Source organism: Haliotis cracherodii, unplaced genomic scaffold, assembly GCF_022045235.1.
Source record: "Haliotis cracherodii isolate W230 unplaced genomic scaffold, xgHalCrac1.p SCAF_14, whole genome shotgun sequence".
NCBI lineage: Eukaryota > Metazoa > Mollusca > Gastropoda > Lepetellida > Haliotidae > Haliotis > Haliotis cracherodii.
In genome coordinates this window covers 14,997,232-15,013,985 of record NW_027266269.1, presented here as the reverse complement: position 1 = coordinate 15,013,985, position 16,754 = coordinate 14,997,232, and the positions used below count along the sequence as shown (strand labels likewise).

The 16,754-nt window shown below is 41.6% G+C and overlaps 1 protein-coding gene across 5 annotated transcripts in view; it reads right to left on the bottom strand.

The window, feature by feature from the left end:
* Positions 1 to 16,754, bottom strand: part of LOC139461024 (uncharacterized) — a 181,647-nt gene that overhangs the window by 45,009 nt on the left and 119,884 nt on the right. For 3 of the 5 annotated variants that reach the window (XM_071242508.1, XM_071242509.1, XM_071242510.1), the window contains exons 10-14: positions 15,462 to 15,555; positions 13,703 to 13,897; positions 10,140 to 10,160; positions 7,918 to 8,085; positions 1,307 to 1,409 (exon numbers count right to left, since the gene is read on the bottom strand). In XM_071242508.1, the coding sequence (XP_071098609.1) occupies positions 1,307 to 1,409; positions 7,918 to 8,085; positions 10,140 to 10,160; positions 13,703 to 13,897; positions 15,462 to 15,555 (581 nt within the window). The remainder of the gene's footprint in view (positions 1 to 1,306; positions 1,410 to 7,917; positions 8,086 to 10,139; positions 10,161 to 13,702; positions 13,898 to 15,461; positions 15,556 to 16,754) is intronic. The other 2 variants (XM_071242511.1, XM_071242512.1) reach the window with 2 other exon arrangements.

The window sequence follows — 16,754 nt, the reverse complement described above, 5'->3', positions numbered from 1 at the left end:
GAAAAGGGAGAAGTTCCATGATCGCCAACTGGCAACCCATGCTTGCTGTAAGAGGCAACTAACAGGATCAGGTGGTCAGGCTCACCGACTTGGTTGATGCATGTCATCATATCCCAATTGCATAGATAGATACTCATGATGTCAATCACTGGATTGTCTGGTCCAGACTCGATTATTTACAGACCCCATGATTCAGCTGCAATATTGATCCTGAGGATCTGCAACGTCGGACAATAAATAAAAGTTAATTTTTCACTTAAGGTTTCATTAAACACGTATTTACATATTTGCATTACCCCCTGGATGCCACAGGAACAAATATGTCCCTCCTGTTCTACCCTGACTTTGAAGTTGGATACAATGCTGCACACAAAGACTCTGTGAGGTTTTCACTTCTATAATATCATTCCTCCCATTTCAGGCAAAGCAAAATCACTGTAAATGACCTCTGAAAATTAGGAACGTCGTAAATGTCACCGCTTTTCACAAATTGCTAAATCACGGTGTAATATAGTGTATGTTTTGAAATCAAAATATTTGATATTTACTCAAAGAACAGAATTTCAAAAATACCATATCGGTGATCTTCGGTAAATGTTTTTTTCTTTAATCAAATCACCAATGATCAAAGTGAAATGTTGTTGATAACTCTACACAATTGTTGAAGTAACTTTCTGCCATATTGGACAGTGTTTACAAAATCGGGTTCAAGTATACCAGTTATGAGACGCTTATTACATCAGACATTTTTAAAACTCAGCTGCAATACATAGAAATTGCTCATACATTTTAGAATAAAATGACAAATGATCTTTGCGACCAAATCAAAGTGTCTACATAAACTCAAGCAAAATATATTCGGTGTGAAAACGCACGCTATGCAAGGAAAACCGCACTTGTGTGAAATGTAAACAAAGCAAAATTCAGACATTACACTGTTTAGCATTTTCTTGTATTTTGAGAGATACATGCAGGGGAGGTGTATCATAGCAAGAATTAGGGAATTAGAAAAAAGATACATTACAACAATTTGGTAATTCAACAGAAACTGTCGATCACTGGTTGTGATGTCATACATCAATATACCGGTATATAAGTGGTACATATTTGGTAACTTCTTTGAGCTGAAGGTTGGGTGAAAAATAGAAAGTAATTTCTGTTGTTACATTAATAAAAGTAACTCTTGTTGTTTAACAATGAGTTGTGTTTTTAACACGATTTTAACTTGCATGGTTCAAAGCGATCATAGTCTAGTAAACCATCACAATGTGAAATTCATTTCTAAGAAAGATGATGCTGCACTCACTAGAAAAGGTTATCCATGACATAGTTGTAATCCTTGCGGCGGCGATCAGGGAGGTAGCAACCAGAAAACAGGATTATTGCATTCAGACCATCACCATAGTAACCTGCAAGTACAGGAACATACATAACAGTTTGGGCATGTTACTTGGCTTGTGTATCCACAAAATCTCTACTAAGTTCAGAATATGTGTCCTGAAATGTTTCTCAGATACAAATCTAATAGCAGTTTCCACTGTCATGGAAGAGATCATTATCCATGATGAAAATGCTGAACATCAAACTTCACCAACTGTACTGGGCTCCCTGTTCCCTGCTCCCTGTTCCAATAAGCACCCTCTGACCAACTTCTAGACCAGTATGTAAGTAGCCCTAAGACTGAAAATGTATGTGACAATTGACTTGTTTTCAGATTGTGTTACTTAAAACAGCAGAAATGGTACATAACTGCCCAGTAACTTTTGGTTTCATCATCGTTTAAACTGAGTTTGTTCACTACCACTTGATCTCTAAAAACAAACTTGCGCTGTAAGGTCTTAATACATTTTACCTCTTGTCAACTGTTTCAGCACCCAGGGCGCTTTTACATCAAATATGGTAGCCTTTTCTAAAATCAAATTTTTGTTTGAATTTAATGTATGTCAACATATCATTCTGAAACCAGTATCGGAATCGTTAGAGTCATGGTAAAGTGACCTCAGAGATCCTGTACAGATTGATTTTGCCTGGCTCACAATCTCACTGGTGGTTATGTAAGACATAAAGACTTACAACTTGACGAGCCTGCTACCAGACTTCTTGCACTATATGACATAAAGACTTACAACTTGATGCGCCTGCTACCAGACTGCTTGCACTATATGACATAAATACTAACAACTTGATGTGCCTGATACCAGACTGCTTGCACTATATGACATAAAGACTTACAACTTGATGTGCCTGCTACCAGACTGCTTGCACTATATGACATAAATACTTACAACTTGATGCGCCTGCTACCAGACTGCTTGCACTATATGACATAAATACTAACAACTTGATGTGCCTGCTACCAGACCGGTTGCACTATATGACATAAGGACTTACAACTTGATGCGCCTGCTACCAGACTGCTTGCACTATATGACATAAAGACTTACAACTTGATGAGCCTGCTACCAGACTGCTTGCACTATATGAAATAAAGACTTACAACTTGATGCGCCTGATACCAGACTGCTTGCACTATATGACATAAAGACTAACAACTTGATGCGCCTGCTACCAGACTGCTTGCACTACCGTATATCGCTGTGTATAAGGCGAGTTTTTCGTACCTAAAATGAGGGGGCTAAGAAGGGGGGTCGTCTTATACACGGAGTCGAAGATCTCACATTTTTTTCCACTGGCGATGTCAACCGGCGTCCGATAGCCAGCCCAGTATTTGACAATAAAACTTCGCATTTCGTCCTAAATAACTGTTCAAATAACTATTTCCATACATAAACATGATTTGTATCTCTTTTCCTTGAATAAAGTTTAATAATTTCTTCAAATAAAGTTGAAATGACCCTCTCCTCGATGCAGATTGTCAAACCAGCTGACGCGGTAAAACAATCAACATCCGTGAGTAGAGAGCCGGAAGTACTGGTAATCATTTGCATATTGCACATGTGACCTAACATGTGATAACCGGTGAAGCTGAAATCAATTCCCGCTGTTTTTACAGTTGTATTAACAAGTGTTGGAGACGGTGTGTACAAGTGATTGTGGAATAAACACGCTGAATGTGAAGCAAACATAAGCCTAGTTAGTTACAACATAGTTAATTGGCGATTAAATTACTCACCATTGTCTCTTATATGTTATTACTTCATAAATGAATTTTATTTTACGGGCACCAATTTGGTGTCGTACCGTGTAAACACAAAATGGCGACGTGTGCCGGAGTTACACACGCGACCTATCATTGTAGAAAAAAAACAACGCAAGATAAACATATTTTTATTGCATATATAAGGTTTGTGTGCGCACTTGTGATGTGTGTGAAATACGCATCAGTCAGAAAGCGCACATTAAATCTCCAAAGTAACTAACTAACTAATTTGTGATGTCCATGTGCGAAATACGCTACAGTCGGCAAGAGCACGTTAAATCTTCTACCGGTATATCAGTCAGACTTGTCATGTGTTTCATTCCAGGTCGCCTTATACACGGAGTATAGGATTTTGGGTTGATTTTTAAGGCGTGTACAGGGGGGTCGTCTTATACGTGGGGTCGCCTTATACACAGCGATATACGGTATATGACATAAAGACTTACAACTTGATGTGCCTGCTACCAGACTGCTTGCACTATATGACATAAAGGCTGACAACTTGATGCGCCTGCCACCAGACTGCTTGCACTATATGACATAAATACTTACAACTTGATGTGCCTGCTACCAGACTGCTTGCACTATATGACATAAATACTTACAACTTGATGTGCCTGCCACCAGACTGCTTGCACTATATGACATAAATACTAACAACTTGATGTGCCTGCTACCAGACTGCTTGCACTATATGACATAAAGACTTACAACTTGATGCGCCTGCTACCAGACTGCTTGCACTATATGACATAAATACTTACAACTTGATGTGCCTGCTACCAGACTGCTTGCACTATATGACATAAATACTTACAACTTGATGTGCCTGCCACCAGACTGCTTGCACTATATGACATAAATACTTACAACTTGATGTGCCTGCTACCAGACTGCTTGCACTATATGACATAAAGACTTACAACTTGATGTGCCTGCTACCAGACTGCTTGCACTATATGACATAAAGACCTACAACTTGATGCGCCTGCCACCAGACTGCTTGCACTATATGACATAAATACTTACAACTTGATGCGCCTGCTACCAGACTGCTTGCACTATATGACATAAATACTTACAACTTGATGTTCCTGCCACCAGACTGCTTGCACTATATGACATAAATACTTACAACTTGATGTGCCTGCTACCAGACTGCTTGCACTATATGACATAAAGACTTACAACTTGATGTGCCTGCTACCAGACTGCTTGCACTATATGACATAAAGACCTACAACTTGATGCGCCTGCCACCAGACTGCTTGCACTATATGACATAAAGACTTACAACTTGATGCGCCTGATACCAGACTGCTTGCACTATATGACATAAATACTTACAACTTGATGCGCCTGTTACCAGACTGCTTGCACTATATGACATAAAGACTTACAACTTGATGCGCCTGTTACCAGACTGCTTGCACTATATGACATTAAGGCTTACAACTTGATGTGCCTGATACCAGACTGCTTGCACTATATGACATAAATACTTACAACTTGATGTGCCTGCTACCAGACTGCTTGCACTATATGACATAAATACTTACAACTTGATGCGCCTGCTACCAGACTGCTTGCACTATATGACATCAATGCTTACAACTTGATGTGCCTGCCACCAGACTGCTTGCACTATATGACATAAATACTTACAACTTGATGTGCCTGCTACCAGACTGCTTGCACTATATGACATAAATACTTACAACTTGATGTGCCTGCTACCAGACTGCTTGCACTATATGACATAAATACTTACAACTTGATGTGCCTGATACCAGACTGCTTGCACAATATGACATAAATACTTACAACTTGATGTGCCTGCCACCAGACTGCTTGCACTATATGACATAAATACTAACAACTTGATGTGCCTGCTACCAGACTGCTTGCACTATATGACATAAATACTTACAACTTGATGTGCCTGCCACCAGACTGCTTGCACTATATGACATAAAGGCTTACAACTTGATGCGCCTGCCACCAGACTGCTTGCACTATATGACATAAAGGCTTACAACTTGATGCGCCTGCCACCAGACTGCTTGCACTATATGACATAAAGACTTACAACTTGATGTGCCTGCCACCAGACTGCTTGCACTATATGACATCAATGCTTACAACTTGATGTGCCTGCCACCAGACTGCTTGCACTATATGACATAAATACTTACAACTTGATGTGCCTGCTACCAGACTGCTTGCACTATATGACATAAATACTTACAACTTGATGCGCCTGCCACCAGACTGCTTGCACTATATGACATAAATACTTACAACTTGATGTGCCTGCTACCAGACTGCTTGCACTATATGACATAAATACTTACAACTTGATGTGCCTGCTACCAGACTGCTTGCACTATATGACATAAATACTTACAACTTGATGTGCCTGCTACCAGACTGCTTGCACTATATGGCATAAAGGCTTACAACTTGATGTGCCTGCTACCAGACTGCTTGCACTATATGACATAAATACTTACAACTTGATGTGCCTGCTACCAGACTGCTTGCACTATATGACATAAATACTTACAACTTGATGTGCCTGCTACCAGACTGCTTGCACTATATGACATAAATACTTACAACTTGATGTGCCTGCTACCAGACTGCTTGCACTATATGACATAAAGGCTTACAACTTGATGCGCCTGCCACCAGACTGCTTGCACTATATGACATAAATACTTACAACTTGATGTGCCTGCTACCAGACTGCTTGCACTATATGACATAAATACTTACAACTTGATGCGCCTGCCACCAGACTGCTTGCACTATATGACATAAAGGCTTACAACTTGATGTGCTTGCTACCAGACTGCTTGCACTATATGACATAAATACTAACAACTTGATGCGCCTGCTACCAGACTGCTTGCACTATATGACATAAAGGCTTACAACTTGATGCGCCTGCCACCAGACTGCTTGCACTATATGACATTAAGGCTTACAACTTGATGTGCCTGCTACCAGACTGCTTGCACTATATGACATAAATACTTACAACTTGATGTGCCTGCTACCAGACTGCTTGCACTATATGACATAAATACTAACAACTTGATGCGCCTGCTACCAGACTGCTTGCACTATATGACATAAATACTTACAACTTGATGCGCCTGCTACCAGACTGCTTGCACTATATGACATAAAGACTTACAACTTGATGCGCCTGCTACCAGACTGCTTGCACTATATGACATAAATACTAACAACTTGATGTGCCTGCCACCAGACTGCTTGCACTATATGACATAAAGACTTACAACTTGATGTGCCTGCTACCAGACTGCTTGCACTATATGACATAAATACTTACAACTTGATGTGCCTGCTACCAGACTGCTTGCACTATATGACATAAATACTAACAACTTGATGCGCCTGCTACCAGACTGCTTGCACTATATGACATAAATACTTACAACTTGATGTGCCTGCTACCAGACTGCTTGCACTATATGACATAAATACTTACAACTTGATGTGCCTGCTACCAGACTGCTTGCACTATATGACATAAATACTTACAACTTGATGCGCCTGCTACCAGACTGCTTGCACTATATGACATAAAGACTTACAACTTGATGTGCCTGATACCAGACTGCTTGCACTATATGACATAAATACTTACAACTTGATGCGCCTGCTACCAGACTGCTTGCACTATATGACATAAAGACCTACAACTTGATGCGCCTGCCACCAGACTGCTTGCACTATATGACATAAATACTTACAACTTGATGTGCCTGCTACCAGACTGCTTGCACTATATGACATAAAGACTTACAACTTGATGTGCCTGCTACCAGACTGCTTGCACTATATGACATAAAGACTTACAACTTGATGTGCCTGCTACCAGACTGCTTGCACTATATGACATAAATACTTACAACTTGATGTGCCTGCTACCAGACTGCTTGCACTATATGACATAAATACTTACAACTTGATGTGCCTGCTACCAGACTGCTTGCACTATATGACATAAAGGCTTACAACTTGATGTGCCTGCTACCAGACTGCTTGCACTATATGACATAAATACTTACAACTTGATGTGCCTGCTACCAGACTGCTTGCACTATATGACATAAAGACTTACAACTTGATGCGCCTGCTACCAGACTGCTTGCACTATATGACATAAATACTTACAACTTGATGTGCCTGCTACCAGACTGCTTGCACTATATGACATAAATACTTACAACTTGATGTGCCTGCTACCAGACTGCTTGCACTATATGACATAAAGGCTTACAACTTGATGTGCCTGCTACCAGACTGCTTGCACTATATGACATAAAGACTTACAACTTGATGTGCCTGCTACCAGACTGCTTGCACTATATGACATAAATACTTACAACTTGATGTGCCTGCTACCAGACTGCTTGCACTATATGACATAAATACTAACAACTTGATGTGCCTGCTACCAGACTGCTTGCACTATATGACATAAAGACTTACAACTTGATGTGCCTGCTACCAGACTGCTTGCACTATATGACATAAATACTAACAACTTGATGCGCCTGCCACCAGACTGCTTGCACTATATGACATAAAGGCTAACAACTTGATGTGCCTGCTACCAGACTGCTTGCACTATATGACATAAAGACTTACAACTTGATGTGCCTGCTACCAGACTGCTTGCACTATATGACATAAAGAGAATGATCAGAGGTGGAACCTACCTCCATGTGACAGGACCTTCTTGTAGGGCTCAATGACCTTCAGATCAATCTTGTACTGCTTGTCCCCAACAGTCACTGTCTTCCAGTGCCGTGCATCATGCTTCTCCTCTTGTTCTGTATATTCTGGGATCGGGTCAATGTCATCAGGGGAGAGAACTGATGTGTCGTCTGTACAACAGAATGTCATACACCTGCTACACTAGTTGGACTATCAATACTGCCTTAAATCCTCATTGTAGGTCATAATACAGAATCCTGAAATTCTAATGAAATACATGCTTTTGTTGTTTATTTTGTTTGTTGTTTAATGCCGCACTCAGCAATATTCCAGCTATATGACAGCTGTCTGTAAATAACTGAGACTTGACCAGACAATCCAGTGATTGACATCATGAGCATCGATCTACGTAACTGGGATACGATGACATGCATCAACCAAGTCGGCGAGCCTGACCACCCGATCCTGTTAGTCACATCTTACTTGGTGTTTAGTATTTCATTATGGTTAGGGGCGGTCGGGTAGCCTAGTGGTTAAAGCGTTCGCTCGTCACGCCGAAGACCCGGGTTCGATTCCCGACATGGGTACAATGTGTGAAGCCCATTTCTGGTGTCCCCCGCCGTGATATTGCTGGAATATTGCTAAAAGCGGCGTAAAACCAAACTCACTCACTCACTCATTATGGTTACATGTCGGAAGACCTGGAATAGAATTTTATGATATCATTACTGGTTTGATGATGTACAGTGTAACATGACATTTGCTGGTGTAGAAGCCTGCAACATCCCCCAGTTCTTATTTCATAGATTTCTCGTATTTTTGCTCCTTGCTTCTATGACTAACATCAAGGATCCCGAAGAAATAAAACACTAGTTCACATATCAAAGAAAGGCCTGGCCCCTTTATAAGAAGTTCAGTCACCATCAGCATTGTCAACACTTGTAGCAGAAATATTGTCTACATAAAATGGGGATAAGGTGAAAAAAGTACTTGCATATTTGGACCAAATACTCAAAGTACATCTGTCATTGGTGCATTGTGTACGAATTGCAAAAGGCAACAGAGAAGTACACTCACAAAAAAGGGGGCCTAACATTCACACCTAGATTTATTTCACTTGATTCTTCTGGACCATATTTATGAAGAACAAACACAATGTGTTGTTTGATGTTAAAATGTATGGGGATGTCGGGGATGTGTGACAAATACATGATGTAATAGACATCTCAAAGCTGCTATATGTGAAACGGGATCCAATGTGTTGACTTTGGCATTCATGTTTGCGTATTTTCTGAAAGATGCACAATAATTGTTAGGATATATTATTTGTGACAATTCAGAATGGTCATTGTTCAAATGATAAATCGAAAGTATCCGTATTCATTAATGTGCTTTTTTTTGTAACTGAATTCTCATTGTAAATATCTGATATTTCCCAATATACATGAAATGCTTTGCCTAAAATGACTGTGGATGATATCACAGAACAGAGAATTTTGCAGAATTCAAAACTGTGAAGTGTGCGTGATGTATTTTGAGTGTTATTCATCTTCAAATTGAGAATTGGATAGGAGGGGCATATATGTCCCTGTGGCATCCAGGGGGATAAACCCCATTTCACCTCCCCACTTATGGACAAACACAGATTCATGATAACCTAAAATAGACCGTCAATCCAAGTAATCTGAGGCTTGCACAGAACAACATGGCAGTCAGTAGCTACAATGAACTCAATTGTCGAGCCATCACAGGTACATATTAATACAACAGCTGCATGTGTGAGAGTACATATGTTGTCCTGAACACTTGTTCTGGTGGAATCAATATACCAGGAGTTTTGTTCCTGTGGTATTTTGTTCCTTGATATATGGTTCCACAGGAAAACTCCTGCTATATCAAATCCACCAGAACCATTGTTCAGGGGCAACATATTTACTTTCACAAATATTCTCTACTTATAACATGTCACAGACAAATACATGTGAGCAGACATCTTCATACACATAGGAATCTGACAAAGTTTACTGGAGCATAACTGCACAAACTTGTACAAACAAATGATGTCTCTTCAAAGATGACAACTAGTTCCAAGATCAGCCATGATCCCAAGCACAGTGAGACATGCACAACAACTGGCCTCCACTGTTCTCCCATACCCCAGCCTGCCAACACCATACCAGCACATGCCTTCTAACATGTCATGCACAAAACAAGGATCTTTTACCTTTTAGTTTCTTTATTCTCTCTGAAAATTAACATAACATAATCATCAACTACTGTGTCATATGCTAATAAATTAATAGTCAGCTATGTTGTAGTACTGTGATGGCAGCCATACTGGGTGTGACTATCAGCTACTGTGATGGCAGCCATACTGGGTGTGAGTATCTCCTACTGTGATGGCAGCCCTACTGGGTGTGAGTATCTCCTACTGTGATGGCAGCCCTACTGGGTGTGAGTATCACCTACTGTGATGACAGCCCTACTGGGTGTGAGTATCAGCTACTGTGATGGCAGCCCTACTGGGTGTGACTGTCAGCTACTGTGATGGCAGCCCTACTGGGTGTGAGTATCACCTACTGTGATGGCAGCCCTACTGGGTGTGAGTATCACCTACTGTGATGACAGCCCTACTGGGTGTGAGTATCAGCTACTGTGATGGCAGCCCTACTGGGTGTGACTGTCAGCTACTGTGATGGCAGCCCTACTGGGTGTGAGTATCAGCTACTGTGATGGCAGCCCTACTGGGTGTGAGTATCACCTACTGTGATGACAGCCCTACTGGGTGTGAGTATCAGCTACTGTGATGGCAGCCCTACTGGGTGTGAGTATCTCCTACTGTGATGGCAGCCCTACTGGGTGTGAGTATCACCTACTGTGATGACAGCCCTACTGGGTGTGAGTATCAGCTACTGTGATGGCAGCCCTACTGGGTGTGAGTATCAGCTACTATGATGGCAGCCCTACTGGGTGTGAGTATCAGCTACTGTGATGGCAGCCCTTCTGGGTGTGACTATCAGCTACTGTGATGGCAGCCCTTCTGGGTGTGAGTATCAGCTACTGTGATGGCAGCCCTACTGGGTGTGACTATCAGCTACTGTGATGGCAGCCCTTCTGGGTGTGAGTATCAGCTACTGTGATGGCAGCCCTACTGGGTGTGACTTTCATGTAATGTGATAGCAGCCCTTCTGGGTGTGACTATCAGCTACTGTGATGGCAGCCCTACTGGGTGTGAGTATCAGCTACTATGATGGCAGCCCTACTGGGTGTGAGTATCACCTACTATGATGGCAGCCCTACTGGGTGTGAGTATCAGCTACTGTGATGGCAGCCCTACTGGGTGTGAGCATCAGCTACTGTGATGGCAGCCCTTCTGGGTGTGAGTATCAGCTACTGTGATGGCAGCCCTACTGGGTGTGAGTATCAGCTACTGTGATGGCAGCCCTTCTGGGTGTGAGTATCAGCTACTGTGATGGCAGCCATACTGGGTGTGACTATCAGCTACTGTGATGGCAGCCCTTCTGGTTGTGAGTATCACCTACTGTGATGACAGCCCTACTGGGTGTGAGTATCTCCTACTGTGATGGCAGCCCTACTGGGTGTGAGTATCAGCTACTGTGATGGCAGCCCTACTGGGTGTGTGTATCACCTACTGTGATGGCAGCCCTTCTGGGTGTGACTGTCAGCTACTGTGATGGCAGCCCTACTGGGTGTGACTGTCAGCTACTGTGATAGCAGCCCTTCTGGGTGTGAGTATCAGCTACTGTGATGGCAGCCCTACTGGGTGTGAGTATCACCTACTGTGATAGCAGCCCTACTGGGTGTGACTGTTAGCTACTGTGATGGCAGCCCTTCTTGGTGTGACTATCAGCTACTGTGATGGCAGCCCTACTGGGTGTGAGTATCAGCTACTGTGATGGCAGCCCTTCTGGGTGTGAGTATCAGCTACTGTGATGGCAGCCCTACTGGGTGTGAGTATCAGCTACTGTGATGGCAGCCATACTGGGTGTGACTGTCATGTACTGTGATGGCAGCCCTACTGGGTGTGACTATCAGCTACTGTGATGGCAGCCATACTGGTGTGACTGTCATGTACTGTGATGGCAGCCCTACTGGGTGTGAGCATCAGCTACTGTGATGGCAGCCCTACTTGGTGTGACTGTCATGTACTGTTATGGCAGCCATACTGGGTGTGAGTATCAGCTACCGTGATGGCAGCCCTACTGGGTGTGAGTATCAGCTACTGTGATGGCAGCCCCACTTGGTGTGAGTATCAGCTACTCTGATGACAGCCCTACTGGGTGTGAGTATCAGCTACTGTGAGGGCAGCCCTACTGGGTGTGAGTATCAGCTACTGTGATGTCAGCCCTACTGGGTGTGACTGTCATGTACTGTGATGGCAGCCCCACTTGGTGTGAGTATCAGCTACTGTGATGGCAGCCCTACTGGGTGTGACTGTCATGTACTGTGATGGCAGCCCTACTGGGTGTGAGTATCAGCTACTGAGATGGCAGCCCTACTGGGTGTGAGTATCAGCTACTGTGATGGCAGCCCTACTGGGTGTGACTGTCATGTACTGTGATGGCAGCCCTACTGGGTGTGAGTATCAGCTACTCTGATGACAGCCCTACTGGGTGTGAGTATCAGCTACTGTGATGTCAGCCCTACTGGGTGTGAGTATCAGCTACTGTGAGGGCAGCCCTACTGGACGTAACTGTCAAGTACTGTGATGGCAGCCCTCCTGGATGTGAGTATCAAGTAAGGGTGAAACGATACACCGATATTCCGATGCATCGCGATACTTGACCCACGATACGATATACGATAAACGTGGGCCCATTTATCGATACGCCCCAATACGGAACGCAAATCTCAATAAACCGCTAACTTGGTTATAGCGCGCGCTAACGTATGGCTGATATATAAATCATTAATCTTATTCAAAATTTCATTTAATATTGTTTTCATTAAGTTATGTGAAATCGTGTGTGAAGAGATACAGCAACGACGGTCAGATTAATGCTTTTGACGCATTGAAACAAACTTTAGTTGCTAGAGAATGGATACATATATCAAAAATGCCATACTTTGACTCGTTAAAAGTCATATATTTGTGGCAATTTGGCTAATATATGTCAACATCGCAATCAAAATACATGTAGCACGGGAAGTCCCTAGGGTGACTGGTCAAATTGTTCCATACGTAAAAATATCCTGCAACAGCAATCACCAGTATGCTACACTTGTGGTTCTTATAATTATAAATATATGTATAGTAAAAGCTGCAACTAAGGTAACACGATATTGGAATGAATTATTCCTGATAAAACAATAATTTCAGATACAATTTCTTCGACCATTGCATCAAAATTCTTTGAAGTTGTATCACTGTTTGAGTACAATAATTATTTTCTGGTGTTTGAACTTTGAATTGTTTTGAAGGAAAGTTGAACAACTTCAGTAGTCTTGTTATAATAAAACAATTTTGACTGTTCCAAAATCATGAAAGGTTTAATCTTGACATGCTTTAAGTCTTGTTTTTTAGCATTGCGTATCGAGATACGTATCGTATCGTGACCAGAATATTGAGATGCGTTTCGTATCGTGACCTTCGTGTATCGTTGCAGCCCTAGTATCAAGTACTGTGATGGCAGCCCTACTGGGTGTGAGTATCAGCTACTGTGATGGCAGCCCTACTGGGTGTGACTGTCAGCTACTGTGATGGCAGCCCTACTGGGTGTACCAATCAATACTTGGTAAATGTGACCAAACATTCAGTACACTTACTTTCCCATTCTAGTTCACCCAGATCACCATCTTCAAGATCATCTGGTGTGTCAAGGTCATGGGGGGTCTCAAGATCATCAATATCCTGCAATACATCCCCTTCACTAGCATCTTCATCGCTGAGCAAGTTGATGTCTGGCAATATTTTCTTTTTGGCACGTCCGCCTTCAGAGGCCTCTAGTGTTCGTGGCCGTGCTGTGGGACAGGATGAGGATACCATACATTACTTCAAATCATCTTGGGCCATCGCATTCCGCAATGGAAGCAGGCTCTGGTTGTTTTCCTTTCTTGTACCCAGCCAGTGTACTCAAATGGAAAACATCAGAGCAAGAGAATATAGACCTGGTACTCTCCACAAAGAGAAATGCATAGGTAGTAAAGAAAGATTCAAAAACAAATTTCAAGGATGAGAAATTACTCTGCTACATGAAAATAAAGTCTACATGTTCTTTTCACTGATAAAGTATCACAAAACAGATTTATTGTTTTTGATACAGTTAAAATTGATAACCTTTGACATTTTTATAATTCATTTTCTTGGCAGCAGGTATGTGGCAGCAGTCACAATTAGCAGTTCCTCCAGTTTGTGTCCATGCACTCATGACTGTCCACCACATCTGGCAGGAATGTGGTCTTTTCAGATAAATATCCCTTATCAACTCCCTTGTTACCTTCATCAGTAACATGTCACCCTTATCAGTTGCCATGTTACCTTCATCAGTATCATGTTACCTTGATCAGTTAAATGTTACCTCGATCAGCTACATGTTACCTTGATCAGTTACATGTTACCTTCATCAGTTACATGTTACCTTCATCAGTTACATGTTACCTTCATCAGTTACATGTTACCTTCATCAGTTGCCATGTTACCTTCATCAGTTACATGTTACCTTGATCAGTTACATGTTACCTTAATCAGCTACATGTTACCTTCATCAGTTACATGTTACCTTCATCAGTTACATGTTACCTTCAACAGTTACATGTTACCTTCATCAGTTACATGTTACCTTCATCAGTTACATGTTACCTTCATCAGTTGCCATGTTACCTTCATCAGTATCATGTTACCTTCATCAGTTACATGTCACCCTTATCAGTTGCCATGTTACCTTCATCAGTATCATGTTACCTTGATCAGTTACATGTTACCTCGATCAGTTACATGTTACCTTGATCAGTTACATGTTACCTCGATCAGCTACATGTTACCTTCATCAGTTACATGTTACCTTCATCAATTACATGTTACCTTCATCAGTTACCTTCATCAATTACATGTTACCTTCATCAGTTACATGTTACCTTTATCAGTTACATGTTACCTTCATCAGTTACATGTTACCTTCATCCGTTAGCCCATGTAACCTTTATCAGTAACCACATTGTAATCAGTAAGCAAAAGTGTATTTTATCAGTAACCATATATAACCTTTATCAATTAGTACTTGTAACCTTTACCAGTTACCACTTGTAACATTTATCTGTTTGCTCAAGTAACCTTTATCAGTAAGCAGATGTAACCTTTATCAATTAGCACATGTAACCTTTATCAATTAGCACATGTAACCTTTATCAATTAGCACATGTAACCTTTACCAGTTAGCATATGTAAGCTTTATCAGTTACCATATGTAACCTGTATCAATTAGCACATGTAACCTTTATCAATTAGCATATGTAACCTTTATCAATTAGCACATGTAACCTTTATCAGTTAGCACATGTAACCTTTATCAGCCATGAGGTGTGTTACCTTTATCCTGTGTGCCACTCCCCTCTGCCAACATGCCAGGGAAGCCGTCATCCTGCCACTCATCTTTCAGCTCCACCCCTTTCATCTTCTCCTGCTGCAGCAAGCAGTAAAACACATTGCCTTAGACACTGTCTTAACCATGTTACACCAGCTGTCAACTAACACTGCCTTAACCATGTTACACCAGCTGTCAACTAACACTGCCTTAACCATGTTACACCAGCTGTCAACTAACACTGCCTTAACCATGTTACACCAGCTGTCAACTAACACTGCCTTAACCATGTTACACCAGCTGTCAACTAACACTGCCTTAACCATGTTACACCAGCTGTCAACTAACACTGCCTTAACCATGTTACACCAGCTGTCAACTAACACTGCCTTAACCATGTTACACCAGCTGTCAACTAACACTGCCTTAACCATGTTACACCAGCTGTCAACTAACACTGCCTTAACCATGTTACACCAGCTGTCAACTAACACTGCCCCTTCTGAACTGCAACAACCATGTAGCTCACCTTAGTATATGCAGCATCATAAACAAAGTGAAGGTTAGAAAGGCTTAATGACTATAATGCAACAGAAAGTCACAGCACACACTGCAGCACCACATGTCAACTTTTCCAAACAAATCAGAGTATTGTTACTAATATCATGCCTATTTATTCCAGTATCTACATCAGGCTTCATACTTGAACCTTGGCTGTTATGTAAACACCAATCTGTCATCATTCAACCTTGCATAAACATCAATTATCCCCTGTATATTATCTTTCTGTACATCCCTTGCTTGATAATGGTGTTAGTATCTCCACCAAAAGATCACCTTCATTGTAATAAAGAAGTTGTATGTCCATAGGGGTTATCACGCGAGTGTGTTTTGGGATGGTAAATATCCTGCATTAGGAATAAACATTGTATTTACCAAGCCTTGGCGAGCTAAATACATAGTGTTTATTCCTAATACAGGATATTTACCATCTCCAAACACACAAGCGTGATAACCTCTTTATCATATAATGTCATTCTTTAATTCTGTGCTTCAAAATCGCTTTCCCTCTCTCACAAACATTACCGAAACAATGTGAGTTTTCCTGGAATGCGCGCATTAATATTTATTACGTCACAGGGTAAGTGATGTGTCAGTCGGACAGTGACAGTAGCCAATATAGTTCCAACTGAAATCTGTTTCTTATACAGTGACAAAGCAGCATATATGCAAAACAACAATAGTTTTTAAATGCCTTTCGCGGCAATCCATCGGTCTGTCCGCTAGAGTAACTGCTC